Source organism: Aquarana catesbeiana, linkage group LG01, assembly GCF_042186555.1.
Source record: "Aquarana catesbeiana isolate 2022-GZ linkage group LG01, ASM4218655v1, whole genome shotgun sequence".
In the NCBI taxonomy this organism is placed as follows: domain Eukaryota; kingdom Metazoa; phylum Chordata; class Amphibia; order Anura; family Ranidae; genus Aquarana; species Aquarana catesbeiana.
The window spans coordinates 368,996,153-369,016,510 of record NC_133324.1 but is presented as its reverse complement, the minus strand read 5'-3'; the positions used below and the strand labels follow the sequence as shown (position 1 = coordinate 369,016,510).

The window sequence follows — 20,358 nt, the reverse complement described above, 5'->3', positions numbered from 1 at the left end:
GCGTAGTGGTCATTGTAGGAATCAGGTAGGTCAGTGTAGTGGTCATTGTAGTTGGTAAGAGAGGAGGGGGGAATTGGTGAGAGAGCTGGGGGGCATTGCTAAGAGAGGAAGGGGGCATTGGTGAGAGAGCTGGGGGTGCATTGGTGAGAGAGCTGGGGGGGGATTGCTGAGAAAGCTAGGGTGGGGGCATTGATGAGAGAGCTGGGGAGACATTTGTGAGAGGTGAGAGAGCTGGGTTTTGTTTAACTACCCCCTTAAGATCCTCCCACCATTAAGACCTTGGCCACACCCATATTTTGCCATTACGCATGCCACAGCTCACTTACTCCCTCATTTGTCCCTCATTCTGAAGTTCAAAAGTTGGGAGGTATGCTTAAAGTGATTGTAAAGTCTCATTTAAAAAAAAAATAACAAAACTTGTTATACTTACCTGCTCTATGCAGTTTTGCACAGGGCAGACCAGATCCTCTTCTTGGGTCCCTCTTCGGCTCTCCTGGCCCCTCCCTCCCTTTGCAAGCAGCTTGCTATGGGGGCACCCGAGCTGAGCTGCAGCTCTGTGTATCCATTCAGACACGGAGTTGCAGTTTAGCCCGCCCCCTCTCTCTACTCATTGGCTCACTGACTTTGATTGACAGCAGCGGGAGCCAATGGTGCTGCTGCTGTGTCTCAGCCAATGAGGAGGGGAGTCCCAGACGGCCGAGGCATTCGTGGACATCGCTGGATAGAGATGAGGCTCAGGTAAGTATTAGGGGGGCTGCTGTACACAATAGACTTTTTATCTTCATGCATAGAATACATGAAGATAAAAAAAACCTTCTGCCTTTACAACTCCTTTAATAGTAAGATCCAGAAAAGGTAGAGATGTGTCATCCAAATTGAGGGTACATTTCACATTCCAGTCATTAACATTCAAGCTCTTTACAAATTGCACCAAAAGATCTTGTGATCCAGTCCATAAAATTATAATGTCGTCTATATACTTTTGCCACCAAGAGACATAGCGAAGGCATTCATATCCAATAATGATGGAGTCTAATTTATTTTTATTTTTTTGGAATCTACATGTAAACATATACTTAGCTTTTGTCCTTATCTTTATATTACTTTAGATATACAGGATTGTGTGTGTGGGCTCACTTGCCCCCCCCCCTCCCCTGCACCCCTGCTATACCTCCCCGCAGCCTGGGAAGATGGGGCTGGGCCCTCCGCACATTCATGCACATTGTTCTGTGTGTTTTTTTGTCACCTCTTTTCCCCTCTCCCTTTCTTCTTTTGCCCTATGATGATAGCTTTCTTATCGGAAAAAAAAACAAAACTTTTTCATATGTCTATTGTATATCTATATACTTATGTATCTATATTTATTGTATATATTTGTTTTCTTCTTTCAGCTATAGATATAGGATGTTTTACAGTGGATATCTGTCTTGTTCAAGTAAATGTTCTGAAGAAGCGGCAACAACCGCAGTACTCGTGAAATGACTCGATACTTATGACAGCAATCCTGTTTTGTGTGTAAAAAAAAGTGACTTTTGCGCGTCTGTTTTTTAATATTTACAATAATATTTTGTATGTTGATGGTTTTAAATATTCAATTGTCTCTGATTTAGTATGATTATACTGGTGGGTCACCCTAAAACACCCTTTCTCTTTCTTCTTCATTTATGAGTAAGGCGTAACTGCTCAAATGCGCAAGCTCATTATTTGCACGTGAGCTGAAAGTTGTTTATTTTCTGTGTTGCCAGCTACTCCTTTGCTGAAGGCTGTGTGGTTTAAAAGTAGCCCCAGCCTGAGCACTAGTGTCTTATATTACACAGCCTGGAGGTAGAGTGCAGCCCCTCTGTGCTGCAAGCCCTTTGTCCTACTTACATGCACATTCTGCTAGCTGTCGTAACCTGCACAACCCTCTTCTGCATGTATTGCCCACTCAGACATTTCTTTAGCATGTTTGTTATATTCCTAGCCTTTCCTCTTCTGGAATAGGCACACTTCTGCTATTTTCCATAATGACACCTCTGTAAGACAGTATGGTATTGGCGGAGCTTGAAGATGCTGCAAATCGTTTTTCAGTTCAGTGAGAAAGTGCAACCTAAAGCTGAAGAAGAGCTTATGCTAGCCCTCAAATGTTCTCAAATAGATATTTTTCACATTAAAATTAATCTGGCACTGACTATTGCATTATTTGCAAAAGTCACAAATTAACCTTGTACTGACTATTGCATTATTTGCAAAAGTCACAAATTAACCTTTGACTGACTATTGCATTATTTGCAAAAGTCACAAATTAACCTTGCACTGACTATTGCATTATTTGCAAAAGTCACAAATTAACATTGTACTGACTATTGCATTATTTGCAAAAGTCACAAATTAACCTTGCACTGACTATTGCATTATTTGCAAAAGTCACAAATTAACATTGTACTGACTATTGCATTATTTGCAAAAGTCACAAATTAACCTTGCACTGACTATTGCATTATTTGCAAAAGTCACAAATTCACAAAATGTTATACTTAAATAAATCATTGCCTCGGCATGTCCCACCCCAGCATTTTCTATATTGCACACCTTCCTCTCCAACGTGCTGTGTCCTCTCTAGCTAGATGACTAAAGCCTGTTTGAATACGTTGCTATTGCAGCAGTAAAAACCAGGGTTTTTCCCCTCTATAATAACATTATAATTCAGCCATGGTCTGCTGGAGGTCATAATGCAAGTGTAGGAGTGAGAACTGTAGTATGGATGCCATTTCATGGCAGGGCTAGATATTACTAAATAGCTATATTTTACATTCCTTTGGGAGAAATGTTACGGTAAAGTTTTATTTTTATACAGTAAATACATATTTGGAAAAGAATCGCTCCCTTTAAAATAATCACATTCTGACATGTTGGTGTTGTATCTTTCACTTGGATGTTATAAGTTGCAGTTTGTAAATGCAGCTAGATAAAACAAAAACTGTGTCTGTCTTCAGTTCAGGCTGCAAAGCAACAACATGTAATTATTTTAAAGAGGGGGGGATTCTTTTCTATACCCACTGTAGATGCTTTAAGGGGCAAGTCCTATTGACCTGATTATTTTGTGTTTGCATACAAATTCTTATTTTCAAATAAGTGCAAAACAGGATTTTTACATGCACTGAGCTGCCAAGGTAATATAATATTGTGCTTAATTGCTTTTATCACCATAAACACAAAATGCAGTATTTTTATACAATGCTTGTGACACTTAGATCATAGTTTATATCTTTTATGACAAAGAGAACTGCAGTGTATGCTGATACACAAACCTCTTTCCTTATCTTAATAGTGCAGGGTAGATTCAACAGTCATTATTGGTAACAAGAACACTTGGTGCAGGGAAATAACAGACGGAGTGATGATCTATTTATTTATGACTCAGTTGGACTATTTTTATGTTATGATTTTCTTGCCAAAAATAAGCTAATACTGTGGCTTTGCCATAGAATTTCAGATTTCTCTGGGAGTATTAAATCACAAATATATTATTTAAAGGAAGTTATTTTGATGCCGTTAGGTTTTCATTACCCAGAAGTTGTTCCTATATTTTTCTGTATTATACTTCTCTTGTCTTCTGTTTTTTTCTGTTTTGAGAAAAATATGTTGGCAGCTCTTGCTTACCACTTCTTTTGAAAAGGCTTGTTGCCTGGCAGCCTCACCAGGCTTCAGTATTTTTGTCACTGAACTAAAATGAGTATAGGGATAAAGTAATTTAATATTTATCCAACTTTCACTTGCTGCTTGTTTGTTGCATTACTTTCTTTCCTGACCTGTGAGCTGCAATAATGCCTGCAAATCAGTTTTGCCACAGAAGCAGGCTGGCTTCTGGCTACAGGGCTAAATCTGTGTGCACCATTATTTTTCCTTCTAAACAATCACAACAAAGCAAACATTGGTAATTTACTATTTTAACTGTACAGTACAGAACACAGGCAGCATATCCACACACCATGAGTTATAGGTGTGTACCTTTAGGTGATAGGACACTGGCAAAGCTTTAGAAAACATGTTCCCTGGGTTCCTCCCCTGTAACCCCACCCCACTCTGTGACTAATCACCCTTAGCTTAACTAGTTTAATATATTTCTTGATTATTTTATATTCTATTGGTAGCATATAAGCAGTGTATCTGAATCAACACAATCTCTGTAAAACTATGGGAGCCACACCCAAACCCCACCTTGTGATAAAGGTCTTTATAATTTGAACACTGGATCCTGTATGGGTGCTTACTTTGGCACTTGGTGCAATGCGAGGAGTTGCTATAGTCAGGGTGCTATACAGATCCATCACTATGGAACCCAGTCCCTGAAGACCCTTTCAAGTGTATGCCCACCTTGATGGGTCTGGACTTTATCGTAGACAGGTAAGACAGGGTCACCATGTATCTGACCACTAACTTAAAAATGGGGCTATGTTTGGATTGCAGTGTAAACTTTTCTAACCTGGCGCAAAAACTGAACCACTCAGAGCTCAGTCTCAGGTGGATGACCAGTCACATCACTAGTTGCATACTTTAATGCCACTTCTGCTTAGTGCGGTAAGGTTCTTAGGTGCTCCTCCAACCCTTTCACCACGAGTATTTGTTACAGGATGGACTACACAAGTTGAAGAACCTCAGTTGTAGTGATGGTGGAGATCAGGTGAAAATGAGTAAATGCAAAATCACAGGCGACCATTCACTGCCAAAGATCCACACAACACCCAGCCTCAGAGTGCATCCCTTGCACAAAGACAAGAACAGAGCTCTAAAATCAGGCTGAGCATCTGATGCTAGGTCTATTTCAGGCATGCAACAAGCAGCCTATGTGACTAAAGCAAAATTCTGTGCATCTATGTCACATTTCTTCGGGCAGATTACGGGTTTAATGCAGCCATCTCTGTCCAGTGTCCAAAAATGCCATGCTTCTTCTTCTACTCCCATCTCTCCACCGCAGTTGGATCTTAAAATGCCAGTACTAGAAGACGCAGACACAGAAGAAATGAAAAAGGACATTGAGGCAGTATTGGAGGAAACCGGAGAAGATTCTTCTGCCCCAGGTTGTCACTATATTGAAGAGGAAGCTTCACGCAGCATGCTTGCTAAAGTTGAAAAGCTAATAAACCTTGTTCATTGTATCTCCTGTGTTTCACCATGTCGCTTTGGGTACAGAGGCCTACAAAATTCTGCAAAACATTACCTGTTCTTGAACAGTGCAGTCTGTTCATGTGCATTCTGCGACAACTGGGAGATGCTTAAAAAAAATTTCACTTCCACAAAATCTTTACTGAACTCTATCCAGTGGGCAAAGAGTTCACAAAGAAGAGGGCTGTTACTGTAGTTGATCCTGCCATCTCTGTCCTAAACAAACATTTCAGTGTTGCTATTGAAGATGTTCCTTCTTTTAAAGATTGTGGAGATAGAACCTTTGGGATTCTTCTAAATGCTCTCTAACCTTGCAAGCCCATCCCTGCAACCAGCTTTTGCTGCAATTTCATGTCTGTCTGTAGCTAACTGGACCAAGGACAATGTACAACTGCCTTCTGCTCTGCTTTTCTGTGACGGTGCCCTGGAACATGCCATGAGACCATTTTTCAAATGTCCCTAATCTCAATTCACATGCACAGAATCTTATGCTTAAAAGCTTGGAGTTGAAGCTGCCTGCCATAGGTGCCTCATGAATCCCAGATAGCAGGGATAACTTGCCACAAATTTGTGGCAGTGTTGATTTGCAAGTCTGTTAATTTGCTGCAGATTTTGACTGGCAAGTTGTACACTTGCAGAGAACTTGAAGCACAAGTTCTAGTTGACACTTTTCCAATTTGTAACAAATTTGCTTGGCAAGTCTCTAGCAAGAACAAAGTTGCAGTGGTGAGTCTACAGCAAGAACCAGAACTTGCAGCAGACTTGCAGACTGTTTGCAAAGAAAGTTGATCTGGAGTCATGTAATGCAGAGTTGCTGCAATTGTGCAACAAACTTGTGAAGTCTGGCAAGTCTAGCAATAGCTTAGCAAGTAATTTTCAAACTTGCAGCACAATTGCTTGCTATCTGGGATATGCCTTTCCAAGGAAGCGTTTACTTGGTAGAACCTCTAGTTGCCTTGCTCAGAACTCAGGGCATCCAGTCAGACTATATAGGCAACCTTCTTTTGAAGGACCCATCTCCCTTCTGGGTATCAGAAAATGTCCACAAGGCAATTCAAATGCTCCAGGCCATTGGCTGGTGATCAATTTTAACAAATCTACTTTCCAGCCTTCCCTTCGCCTGGAATGCTTGGGTCTGGTTCTGGACACATCTGCAAGCAAAAGACATTCCACCAAAAAACGGCTGTCTCTAAGAACACATACTCGAGAATGAAGTTCCAAGACAAATCCCAACTTGAGATTCTTCATCAGAGTTCAAGCCCTAATGATGGCGTCTTCTGAAGCAGTACCATACACCGAATTCCATTTAAGAACTCTCAAACAAAATATCTTGTCAATCTGATTAAAACAGGCTCCTTCTCTCGATTTGCCCATGCTCCTGTCCAGCCAAGCAAGGAATTCCTGTCTTGGTGAATCACCACCCCAAGCTATGGAAGTCTTTCCTTCCCGATTGCTGAACAGACGCAAGTATTTCAGGCTGGTGCAGGTGTGTTCCACTCCCTAACAGTACACGGAACATGCTCATTGAGGGAAGCCAAGTTCTTTACCAACAACTCAGAGCAGTCAGGTTGACCCTGCAGCAATTGACCTAATCCAATTAGGGTGTCGTCAGACAATCTCACAGCGGCGGCCTAAATGAGCCATCAAGGGGGCACCAGGAGTCTGGCTGCGAAGAAGGAAGCTAACCAGACCATCTCTTGAACAAAAACTCACTGTCCAGCGATCTTTGCAGACCATGTCCCAGGAGTGGACAGCTGGAAAGTGGATTAACTTAGCTGCCATCGCCTGGATCAGAGGGATCGGATTTTTCATCCAGATGTCTTCATTCCCATATGCAAAATATCAAGAATTCAGGATGTGAACATCCTAGCCTCCAGATTCAACAACAAGCAACCTCTGTTTGTTGCCAGTACCAGGGATCCTCTAGCTCTAGATACAAATGCCTCTATATCCGAGATTTTCAAGGATACCTGGTCCTCAAGGTTTTGCCAGAAGGATGTTCAGGCTTTGGCTGCTGCAAGCTTCGGCCGTAAGTTGCTTCAAGCTGTCATCTTAGTGGGGTTTTTTGTACAGGTCTCTTAACCCCTGTTTTTGTGGGCCTGGTGGCAGTTCTCTTTGCTTTATAGTTGCCCAGTCTTCAGTTTATTGCTTTGGTGTGTCCAGTGGTCTATGAATACAAGCCCTGTTTCCTGTACTGTACGATTAAGATAATGTACATTTTGACCTACCTGTACATTTCTTATCTTGGAGTACAGTACAGGACACAGGACCCTGCCCTCTGTGTCCTGTGGTCACTCCTTATTACTTGCAAAAAACTGGCATCTCATAGAGTGGGTGGGGTTATATGTTCACTAAGGGTGGCCATATGGTCTATGAATACAAGCCCTGTGTCCTGTACTCCAATATAAAATTCCAATTTTCTTACACTCAGTATTGCACTGTGAAAGCTGTTGCCTGCCAGTTTTAACACTATGGCCTCAGCCTCAGTGACAGCTGCAGCCAACAGATTTGTTTGTATTCAGACCTCACTATATGTAATCACTATGATTGGCTGATCATCACAACCATGCTATGTGGTTGCTGATAACTGTTGAAACCAGCAGCTGTCAGTGACAATTGCACGCTGATGGTTTTCCAGTGAAACCTAAATTATCATTCTTTCAGCATGGGATACAATGCCTCAGAATGTGAATCTACAGACTGTGGTCAGGGACAGGTTAATAGCTTTAGATACCTGTAGGCATCCACCCAAAGTTTGGTTGGATCTAAGTGAAACTGGAAATATCTCCTCTTTTACAGTTTCTAGCACCACTTCTCTGTCAGACATTATTTCAGCCAGAAATGTCAAATTGAAATGAAACAGAGTGCCACGCTGATTAGAATAACTCTGTAAGGGGCCTCATTAGTGCTACTGAGGCCTGTAGGTGGTAAATATTGTAATATTTTGGAGATTAACATACCAGTTCTAAACACTAATAGTTATTTTACAGGGAAAAAAATCTAATTGTTAGTTTGTTAAATTTTATCACGCTAAAAAACAGTTTAGGACTAAATTCAGCTTGGTTCCTTAGTTTCTTGAACAGATTTTCGGCAGCATAAAAGCAGTAAGGAGACTGAATATAGTCCAAGACCAGTCTGACATGCGTGAAATACTTAAAGCCTTATATGCAAGGAGCCTAATCAGATGGGCATTTACACTGTGATGCTTCTTCAACTAATATTGCAAGGTGTTCTGCTGCATCAGCTAAATTAAAACAATGATTCATTGACCCCCGTGATCATTGCACAACTTATTCGGAGATTCATGTGAAGACTGGATGAAGCATAATTGTAGCAATATTCTGGATCTCTACTGTGAAGTCTTATGGCCCATACATACGATCGGACTTTCCAACAACAAGACCGTGGAATTTTTTTCTAAGGTTGTTGGCTCCAGCTTGTCTTGCATACACACGGTCACACAAATGTTGGCCAACAATTACGAACGTGGTGACGTACAAGACGTATGACAAGCCGAGAAAAAGGAAGTTCAATAGCCAGTGCGGCTCCTTCTGTTTGATTCCAAGCATGCGTGAATTTTTGTGCATCAGACTTGCGTACACACGATCGGAAATTCCAACAACAAAGTTTTGTTGGCGTAAAATTTGAGAACCTGCTAGCCAACATTTGTTGGCGGAAAGTCCGACAACAAATGTTCAATGGAGCATACACATGGTCGGACTTTCAGCCAACAAGCTCACATCCAACATTTGTTGTCGGAAAATCCGATTGTGTGTACGGGGCATTACTCTTCAATGGTCTATGGACTCCTTGCTTCATATCCTGCCAGTCTGCAGGTGTTACTGCCGAAAAGAAACAATGCTTATTGTATCTCAGTTTGATAGTACAGCTCATAGACAGAAGTAAATACATTGAAGGCCCATTCACACTGGTGCATTACATCAATATGCAGTAAAGTACATTCTATGGTGTGGTTCATTACAGTGTCATTCATTTTAATGCGAAACATCTACAGTTTGTGTTGTGGTGCATAAAAAAAAATAGTTTATTGAGGGGCACTGACTGCCCATCAAATTTAATAGGATACCTTAATGCCGCAGCCTTAACGTGAAAACGCATTGTAATATATAATGGGTCCTGATGCAGCCATAATATTTTTAACTTAAGTATGATAGTTTTCTGTTAAACACAGCAGTATCTGACTTTCAGAATTCTAAATGGTCTAAATTATATTTCCTTGTACAACCTTTAATTGTCTTCCTCCTGTTAGGAGCAAAAACATACTTATACCGTGTACACACGGGGGGACTTTTCGACGGGACGAATCCGTCGGACAATCCGACCGTGTGTGGGCTTCATCGGACCTGTAGCGGACTTTTTCAGTCGAAAATCAGACGGACTTTAGATTTGGAACATGTTTCAAATCTTTCCGACGGACTCAAGTCCGGTCGAAAAATCCGCTTGTCTGTATGCTAGTCCGACGGACAAAAAACTACGCTAGGGCAGCTGTTGGCTACTGGCTATCAACTTCCTTATTTTAGTCTGGTCGTACGTCATCACGTACGAATCCGTCGGACTTGTTCGTTCGGAAGTCCATCGAAAGTCCGTCGGACCTTTGATGCCGAAAAGTCCGCCCGTGTGTACACGGCATAAGAATCACAACTGGAATTTGAATGACTTACCAAATACAATTATTGTACTACGCCTGGGGAGTTTCTGTGATATTTGTTGTCACATTTCTTGCTACCTGAATAACAGCTTTAAAAAAAGTCCTTCTAACAAGGCTGAAGATCCGCCACCCACCAACAGGACAATCTGAAGGTATCAGAGCCATCAGCAAGCTTACAGACATATCGATGGATGGTGTAATTGTGAAGTTAAAAGATGTAAGCGGGAGGCAGCACAGTAGTGGACAGAGGATGGGAGTAGGAGCTGCCGGAGTTAACGTTTCAAGTTAACCAGCGGATGATTGATTGCTGGAACCCTGGCGTCCTAGCAGCCAATCACCTGCTGGTTAATGTGAAAGGTTAACTGAGGCAACCCTCACTACCATACTCCATCCAGTACTGTGCTGTCTCCCACTTTCTGCTCTGCAGTGAACATGAGAGTGGTGGAGGCAGCAGAGAGGAAGAATCGGCAAAGCAGGCAATCTTCGCAATCTACCCATTGACTGCGGACAATTAAACCTATTCAAAAGTAAGGCACCTGAATGCACCAAGGTGTACTCATGAATCCACAAATGGATAGTGAAGCAAGGACAGGGAGATAGATGGCTGCCAGACATGGCAGGAAAGCTCCAAGGGACTCTAACCTGGAAGTGATGTCACCAGAACCTGGAAGTCCTCAGCCGCTGACCCAGAATAAACTGAAGGGACACCAAGTATCAGTACACTAAGCTTGTTACCTAGACGACATGTTTCGGAGCATGCCCCGAAACGTGGGGGAGGGTTACCAGGACGACATGTTTCGGAGCATGCCCCTTTTTTGTTGTATAGAAAAGAAGAAAGCCTCTACATCCAAGACCACACATTTTCAGGGGATACTGCAAGGCCAGTAATCAGTGAAATTAGATGGGGTGTGTTCTTTACATACAATAGCAATGAGCCCACAAGAGATTTAAAGAAGCAATCTATATACTGTATATATACTTAACTTTTCTTTTAGTGACCTACAGCCCAAGACGATGGATCTTCCCAGCAGACATTCATGGTTCTATTGAATTTTTGGCACTGCATAAAAAGCCCTTGAGCCCTCAAATATTTAAAAATTCAGCTCTTGATCAATCAATAATCCCAATGTTAAAGGTCTTTTCAGTTATCTTACTAATGAAAAATACTTCCATGTGGTATTTTTTACATTTCTACATTCTACATTTGTTAAAATTTTCATGACCGTGGCTTGATATTGCTCATTGGTCATCACACCATTGGTATTACAGTACTGTGCAAAAGTTTTAGGCAGGTGTGAAGAAATGCTGTAAAGTAAGATTGCCTTAAAAATGATATATTTTAATTGTTTATTTTCATCAATTGACAAAATACAAAGTGAGCAAACAGAAGACAAAACTAAATCAAATCAATAGTAATGCAGTAAATGAAAGATACATCATGCATACCTCCCTTCGACATCAGAAGATGTCCAGCAGTGCACCAGCGTAGAGCTGGTGGAAACCAGTGGGACTCAGGTATACCCATCTACTGCCCGGAGAAGTCTTGTCAGAAGTGGTCTTTATGGAAGAATTGTGGCCAAAAAGCCATACCTCTGACATGGAAACAAGACTAAGCGGCTCAACTATGCATGAAAACATAGGAACTGTGGTGCAGAAAACTTGGCAGCAGGTGCTCTTCGCTGATGAGTCAAAATTTGGAACATTTGGCTGTAACAGGAGGCAGTTTGCCCGCTGAAGAACTGGAGAGCGGTACTATGAGTGTCTGCAAGCAACAGTGGAGTATGGTGGAGGTTCCCTGCAAATTTGGAGCTGCATTTCTGCAAATCTAGTTGGAGATTTGGTCAGGGTCAATGGTGTCCTCAATGCTGAGAAATACAGGCAAATACCTCTCCATCATGCCATACCATCAGGGAGGCGTATGACTGACCCAAAATTTATTCTGCAGCAGGACAATAAGCCCAAACATATATCCAAGGTCTTTAAGAGCTATCTTCAGCATAACGAAGAACAAGGAGCCCTGGAAGTGATTGTTTGGCCCCCACAGAGCCCTGATCTCAGCATCGAGTTTGTCTGGAATTACATGAAGAGACAGAAGGATCTGAGGCAGCCTACATCTACAGGAGCTATGTGGTTAGTTCTCCAAGATGTTTGGAACAACCTACCTACTAAGTTCTTTCAAAAACTGTGTGCAAGTATACCTAGAAGAACTGATGCTGTTTTGAAGGCAAAGGGGGGGTCACACCAAATATTGATATGATTTGGATTGCTCTTCTGTTCGTTCACTTTCCATTTTCTTAACCACTTATGCCCGGGACCATTTGGCTGGCCAAAGACCAGAGCACTTTTTGCGATTCGGCACTGCGTCACTTTAACTGACAATTGCACGGTCGTGCGACGTAGCCCCCAAACAAAATTCACATCCTTTTCCCCCACAAATAGCTTTCTTTTGGTGGTATTTGATCACCTCTGCAGTTTTTATTTTTTGCGCTATAAACAAAAAAAGAGTGACAATTTTTTAAAAAACGCAATATTTTTTACTTTTTGCTATAATAAAAAAAATATTAAAAAAACATTTTTTTTCCTCAGTTTAGGCCAATATGTATTCTTCTACATATTTTTGGTAAAAAAAATCGAATAAGCGTATATTCATTGGTTTGCGCAAAAGTTATAGCGTCTACAAAATAGGGGATAGTTTTATGTTTTTTTTATTATTAATTTTTTTTTTTACTAGTAATGGTGGCGATCTGCAATTTTTATCGGGACTGCAACATTATGGCGGATATGTTGGACAATTTTGACACATTTTTAGGACCATTGGCATTTTTACAGCGATCAATGCTATAAAATTGCATTGATTACTGTAAAAATGTCACTGGCAGTGAAGTGGTTAACCACTAGGGGGCAGTGAAAGGGTTATGTGTGTCCTAGTCCCTACCCTCAAGGAGCTTACAATCTAAGGTCCCTAACTCACATTCATACATACTAGGGACAGTTTAGACAGGATCCAATTAACCTACCAGCATGTCTTTGGAGTGTGGGAGGAAACCGGAGTACCCGGAGGAAACCCACACAGTCACAGGGAGAACATGCAAACTCCAGACAGATGGTGTCGTGGTTGGGATTCGAACCAGCAACCCTTCTTACTGCTAGGTTTCATGAGATTCTGCCAGCCAGACATTATTTTACCTAAATGCATGTTGCCAGTGTCATGTTTTGTAACTTTCTGCTGAACAGAAAGTTTGTCATTTAGAGATCACTTTATACTCCTTTTCTGTAAATTACAGAGATTTTATATTAATTATATAGATTGCAATAAAAAATGTTCTATATTCTGTCAAATAGAACTGACAGAACATTGATTGTTGTTAAGTACACAGAAGGGGAGGCAACCAGTGCAAAGCACATCTGTCGGCGGTCCTCATTTTCAAACACAGTGTTATCTGAGAGCAACATCACCACGCCATCCCACATTTAGCAAAAACATGGAAAGGCTCCATCCTTTCTCCCTTTTAACTGCAGAAATTGTTTCCATTATCCTCTAGCGTGGTATTGTGTGCTATAAATACAAAATGTAGTATTTTTGACTCTGCTTTTAATTGTAATGGCAGGAAATGTAGATTTTGAGTGATTAGTTTTGTACAAAACAAAAGTAATGCAGTCTGCAGAGAATGAAAACAATCAGGCATTTTAATTTAATTCAGAAAGTGTTACTAAAACGGAATTTTTCTTTGAAACTATGATCAAGAAATAGAGGTCATGATGCTAACTCTGACTTGCTTCATTTTGGTTTTTTTAATCTACTGTGCTTTTTCTTAACATCTCGAGGTCACGGGTTAGAGTTTTGCTTACAAATATAAATGCAGACTTAATCTCAGATATAATTTACTAATGTTAGGCACATGTACACTAAGTTTGAGTGCAACACTTGTATTTTATTAGTTTTCATCCACTACTCCTCTTCAACATCCTCTCTTACCAGAAGACTGACCCAACTTTGGTCAGGGTCATCTACTTGTAAAACCATATATGTGTTGCGCTGTCATATAAATAATTATCAAATTAATGGTCAAAGAATATATGCTCAAATCAAACAAATAAACCATAAAACAAATCCAAGTTACAAGATATTACCAAAAGAAACAAAAAAAAAAGTCCAGTGCAAAGATATATCGCCAAAAAAGTCTGTTCAGTGAAAAGTGCATCAAAATATGACTCTAGTGTGTCCCAAAATTGTGTAATCAGAATCCTTCAAAGTCACCCTAGTGCACCCAAGCATGCAATACAAAATCTGCTTACTGGAAAGTTAGACCCCAGAAAATAAGAGGTCTAACAGTGCTTGTGGGGAACAGATCCCAATGATGGATAGATAGTATCAACGGTCTCCAATCACACCACTTGTTAACTGGGTGGATGATTGAATGAGAGTAAACCTCTGCTCGCCTCAGTGGGTAAATGAATGGAAGTCAGCCTCCTCATCTACAGAATGCCGACCTGCCCGATGGATGGATCAGAGCTTTCACTCCTGCAGCTCAGTGCCCGGATGAGTGAATAGGTGTCATATATCTCCATTCACTCAGCCTGTCACTGAAACTCATATTTTAGAGTAGATTAGACAGGCAATCCACCGCGCAGCCACAAAGGAAACCGCATATAAAAGAGGAAGGGAGAATCGCTCATAGTGTAGCAATAAAAACAAGTTTATTAAAAGCTATTTGTCTACTCACATTGATGTAAAATCAAACTGCATATCAAACGACCACTTCGCAAACCCCGGCGAGTGTGATGATGTCACTGCTGTAACTCCGCCCTATGCATTTCATCCAAACAGACGTCATCAGTGGGGCAATAGTGGGCGCTTGCACACCAGGATGAAAATGAACCTCGTGGCCACCATATTTTCGAAGCCTAAGCTACTGCCTGGGTGAAGAGAATCGCCCATAGATGACACAATCATGTAAATCCTGGTGTAGTAGCCTATATTTTCTTGGCTGTTTGTGTACATCTCATCTACTGCAGCCTCTTAATGATCTAACACAGAGGTTAATTGTAAAAACTAAAGCCGGTACACACTGCAAATTCTTTTTGTTCAATCCAGCGGGTTCAATTTAAAAAACTGACAGATCACCCTACCAACTCAAGCGACGTTGGTGCGGCAAACTCTCCCGCTGTGCTTTTGTATTTTGACAGGGAGTTTCCCCCAGCCAGAGTACACTGATCAGCACTTGCAGCCAATGGCTGCGAGTGCTGATCAGATGCTGGATTTCCAGCATGTCCCGTTAGAGCAGCTTCTGATGGGCAGACTGCTATACATTCTTACTGAAAGCCAGCTGGTTCAGCAGGACTTTTGAACAGTGTGTACCCAGTCTAAAGGATAAGTTCAGCTATGGAACAAGGTACAGTACATGTTCCACCCATATTTAGGGTGAAACATGTAACATGTTTCAGCTCCTGCATCTTCATCCCCCCTCCCTGTGACAGTGGGTGGGGATATTCTCCCCGCAGTCACTGTCAGAACTTAAAAACAGCGTGGCCGTAAAAGGCTCCACCCACATGGTCATTTATTCTTAAAGTTCTGTGAATAAATAAACTACAAATACATTTGTCCTCTGCAGCCGATGGCTTGTATTTCCCAATGAACTGTGAGGGTGCTGGCTAACGCTCTTGTAGTCCATTGATGCCTCCTGCCATTCAGTAACTGTCTGCCTGTATCGGTCTATATCCGAGTAATGGGCAGACAGTGTACTGAGAGTCTGCAGGATCCAGAAATTGTACCCGCAAGGTGCTGATTGCGGGTGCAATGCCTTACAGTCTGCAGAGTAAAAAAAAAATAAATAAATGCACATTTTTTTTACCTTCAAAAAGATGTGCATTTATTCGTTTTTGTAAAAGGTTAACTGAGAGGCTGAGCCTATGGCCTAAGTTCAATAATTGCATTTTCAGGATAAAAGGGACATGTTTCTAAATAATTAAATTGTTGATGTATTTTGCAACATGTCAGTAATTTATTCATCAAGGCTTGCAAAGGTAATGATAGGTCTGTTTAAACTGTGAGACCCTAGTGCAAAGTACCGTGGTCATGCTCAAAAATTAATTTATGATCAAGTTTATGTTAATAGTTTAAGCTTGATGGTTTTTTAATTATGATTTGTATCTTTTTATTACTATTACTTACAACATTTAGTTCAATGTGCACCAATGGCACAGGTGCTATGTTACATTACTTTTCAAAGAGGAGGAAACTATTTGACTTTCTCTCTGATTGAAATTCCATATGGTCCCATCTGTATAGAGTAGGTAGGGAGGGCAGAAGAGATTCTTCTCTAAACCACTCAGTTGTGTTTGTTAGTTTGAGCTTAACATGTTACTAAACCCACAACAGTAAAATCAGTCTGTATATGTAGTAAAGCATGCTTGTTATACTCGCTGTGGAACCTAAGGGGTTAATCCTCTGCATTGTGTAAAAAGACTGTTTGATCCTGTCTTCTCTGATCCTCCCCTTCTTTCACTGTCCCCAATCTATCTGCTGATTGAATAGAGCCTTGGGGGCAAGCTGCACATGCTCAATTCGGTATGCATTGCTAGAGCGTTTTTTTTTTTCTTGGGAGAGTGCATGTGATCAGCATAGGGCCAATCAGACAGAGGGTCAGGGGTCCTGCAGCTTCATAGGACAGTCGGGGGAGAATAAAAACTCCTCCTACAAGCTTTAACCAGACACTGATATTTAGCAGTTTATGTTTAATTAAATAATTGCATTTCCATGTTCTGTGCACTGTGGGAGACCAGATATAGTGAATGCAGGGTGCTGGGTTTAGTAACACTTTAAGTTATTAAGCTCTGTATGCTAGTAGTGGATCTGTCACCTCTGCAGGGGAACAAATGCCCTCCCAGTTCCAGGGGCTTATTACAGACACAGGCTACCCCTGCCTGCAGTAGGTCCCAGGAACCCAGAGGCTCCAAGTCAGCTGGGGTACTTGCAGTAAATAAAATTAGCTTGGCCGGTTTTGGGCTTATTCTGTGGATAGATTTACAGTATCTCACAAAAGTGAGTACGCCCCTCACATTTTGTAAATATTTTATTATATCTTTTCATGTGACAACACTGAAGAAATTACACTTTGCTCCAATGTAAAGTAGTGTACAGCTTGTATAACAGTGTAAATTTGCTGCCCCCTCAAAATAACACAACACAGCCATTAAAGCCATCAAAAGTGAGCACACCCCTACGTGAAAATGTCCAAATTGGGCCCAAAGTGTCAATATTTTGTGTGGCCACCATTATTTTCTGGCACTGCCTTAACCCTCTTGGGCATGGAGTTCACCAGAGCTTCACAGGTTGCCACTGGAGTCCTCTTCCACTCCTCCATGACGACATCACAAAGCTGGTGGATGTTAGAGACCTTGCACTCCTCCACCTTCCGTTTGAGGATGCCCCACAGATGCTCAGTAGGGTTTAGGTCTGGAGACATGCTTGGCCAGTCCATCACCTTTACCCTCAGCTTCTTTAGCAAGGCTATCGTGGTCTTGGAGGTGTGTTTGGGGTTGCTATCATGTTGGAATACTGCCCTGCGGCCCAGTCTCCGAAGGGAGGGGATCATGCTCTGCTTCAGTATGTTACAGTACATGTTGGCATTCGTGGTTCCCTCGATAAACTATGGCTCCCCAGTGCAGCACTCATGCAGCCCCAGACCATGACACTCCCACCACCATGCTTGACTGTAGGCAAGACACACTTGTCTTTGTACTGCTCACCTGGTTGCCGCTACACACGCTTGACACCATCTGAACCAAATAAGTTTATCTTGGCCTCATTAGACCACAGGACATGGTTCCAGTAATCCATGTCCTTAGTCTGCTTGTCTTCAGCAAACTGTTTGCGGGTTTTCTTGTGCATCATTTTTAGAAGATTCTTCCTCCTGGGACGACAGCCATGCAGACCAGTTTAATGCAGTGTGCAGCGTATGGTCTGAGCAATGACAGGCTGACCCCCCACACCTTCAACCTCTGCAGCATTTCCCAAAGACAACCTCTGGATAAACGCTGAGCATGTGCACTCAACTTCTTTGGAACCTGTCCTGTTATATCGCTGTATGGTTTTGGCCACCGTGCTACAACTCAGTTTCAGGGTCTTGGCAATCTTCTTATAGCCTAGGCCATCTTTATGTAGAGCAACAATTATTTTTTTCAGATCCTCAGAGAGTTCTTTGCCATGGGGTGCCATGTTGAACTTCCAGTGACCAGTATGAGAGAGTGAGAGCGATAACACCAAATTTAACACACCTGCTCCCCATTCACACCTGAGACCTTGTAACACTAACGAGTCACATGACATCGGGGAGGGAAAATGGCTAATTGGGCTCAATTTGGACATTTTCAATTAGGGGTGTACTCACTTTTGTTGCCAGCAGTTTAGACATTAATGGATGTGTGTTCAGTTATTTTGAGGGGGCAGCAAATTTACACTGTAATGCCGCGTACACACGGTCGGACTTTTCGTCTACAAAAGTCCAACGGACGCCGACGGACTAAAGCTGGCTGGTAATCCGATCGTGTGTGGGCTTCTCCGGACTTTCAGCAGACTTTTTCAGCCTCAAATCCGACGGACTTTAGATTTGAAACATGCTTCAAATCTTTACGTCGTAACTACGACGGACCCCGAAATCCGCTCGTCTGTGTGCTAGTCCGACGGACAAAAACCCATGCTAGGGCAGCTATTGGCTACTGGCTATGAACTTCCTTATTTTAGTCCGGTGTACGTCATCACGTACGAATCCGTCGGACTTTTGTGTGGTCGTGTGTAGGCAAGTCCGTTCGTTAGAAAGTCTGCTGCAAGTCCGCCGAAAGTCCGCCGGAAGTCTGTCGGACAGGCTGTCGGACTTTTGTAGACGAAAAGTCCGACCGTGTGTACGCGGCATTATACAAGCTGTACACTCATTACTTTATATTGTAGCAAAGTGTAATTTCTTCAGTGTTGTCACATAAAAAGATATAATAAAATATTTACAAAAATGTGAGGGGTGTACTCACTTTTGTGAGATACTGTATCTCCACCTAAAGGTGGCAGAATAGTTTCAAACCCAACCTTCCTAAGACTAAGCTGGTGGCATCAACAAAGTCTCCTCTGCACTTCCTTCCTGAGGCAACTAATCACAGAACACCAACGAATGAGTGTCCTTTTCCCACTAACACCAATGATAGGGAAGCCTTCTCCAACTGACAAAATTGTTCAGGGGTTCCTCTCTTCATGAACACCTACATTGGTGCACTCACCACTGACCACCCATGTAATGGTAGCATTTGCACTGACACCAATGTAATATGGTGTGTTTTACACTGACCACCATTATTTTGGGGGCATTAGTATTCAGTGCAGAATGCTTTTGTTACACTGGTGGTTGCTGTAATTGTCTCTGTTTCATCACTGGTTAATGTGAATTTTCTGTTACATTGGTAGCCAATGTAAAGGATGCCGTTATATATGTATTTACTTTAAATATTTCCTAGGTAGTAAATTTAAATGCTATTGATACATTGGTGGCAAGTGTAGAATTCTCTGTTGCATTAATTGTAAATATAACTACCCCTGTTAAATTAGTGCTCAGTGCAAAAGCCCCCTTTACATTGGTAGTCAGTGTAAATGTCCTAAAAAATATATAGAAGACTGCGTTGTGCTAAATATCAAATCATAACTAGGACACTAATGTTCTTATTTCTGGACAGCTCACAGCAGAGGAGGCCAGGGAGCAGCATGAGTTAAAAGCTCTTCTTCGATGGCATCGCCTTAGTGATGAACTCAAAAATTCCCAACAGGAACTACAAATTCTTAGGTATGTAATATATAATTTTTTTTTTTTTTTTTTTTTTTTAGAGCCCTTAAAAAAAGTTTTTGATTTTTTTTTTTTTTTACAATCTAATCTGATCATTTGAGACTATATGAACATATGGATTTTGTGTATAAATGCTTTAGCTGTAGCAGCAAAGTCTTTGAAGTATTCTTGTGAGGATATGTTCAGACTACATGCATGATCATGTGTTTTCCAGGACAATCAAACACATGGATGTAAGATAATCTATTGTCTTCACTAGGACCTGCTCCAGCCAGCATCTTGCATTTCATTGGAAAATATTTCTTCTGTGCTGTATTTTAGGTGTGTTGGCCTGCTTTGCAGTTAAAATCCATGTGAAAGCAAGGGTTTTTTTTTTTTTAGTTTTGAATGGAGTGGGGAAGAATTAGAACCTTTGTTGGTTCTTTACTCCAATCAGGGGCTCCAAAGATTAGGTATTATCTTCAGTAGAGACACACAGAAAGAAAAATGCATTTTTTTTCCTGTAAAGTAGTGAGATCATGTAATTCTTCTGACCATTTAATTTTGGTCTGTCTTGCTGGTCCCTTATTTCTTGTCTGATGAAACAGTAAGTGAGGGTAAATCTCTCTAACAGAGCCCCGATAGCAGTAAAAACCCAAAAGGGGTTCTAACTCTATCCAAAATGTGCCAACTCTATCCAAAATGTAAAACAAACATTATGGTTGGATATACACACACCAC

At 41.4% G+C, this 20,358-nt stretch overlaps 1 protein-coding gene across 2 annotated transcripts in view; it reads left to right on the top strand.

The window, feature by feature from the left end:
* The window catches only part of AOPEP (aminopeptidase O (putative)), a 615,981-nt gene that overhangs the window by 228,158 nt on the left and 367,465 nt on the right, over positions 1 to 20,358 (top strand). For both annotated transcript variants that reach the window (XM_073633214.1, XM_073633224.1), the window contains one exon: positions 19,532 to 19,638. In XM_073633214.1, the coding sequence (XP_073489315.1) occupies positions 19,532 to 19,638 (107 nt within the window). The remainder of the gene's footprint in view (positions 1 to 19,531; positions 19,639 to 20,358) is intronic.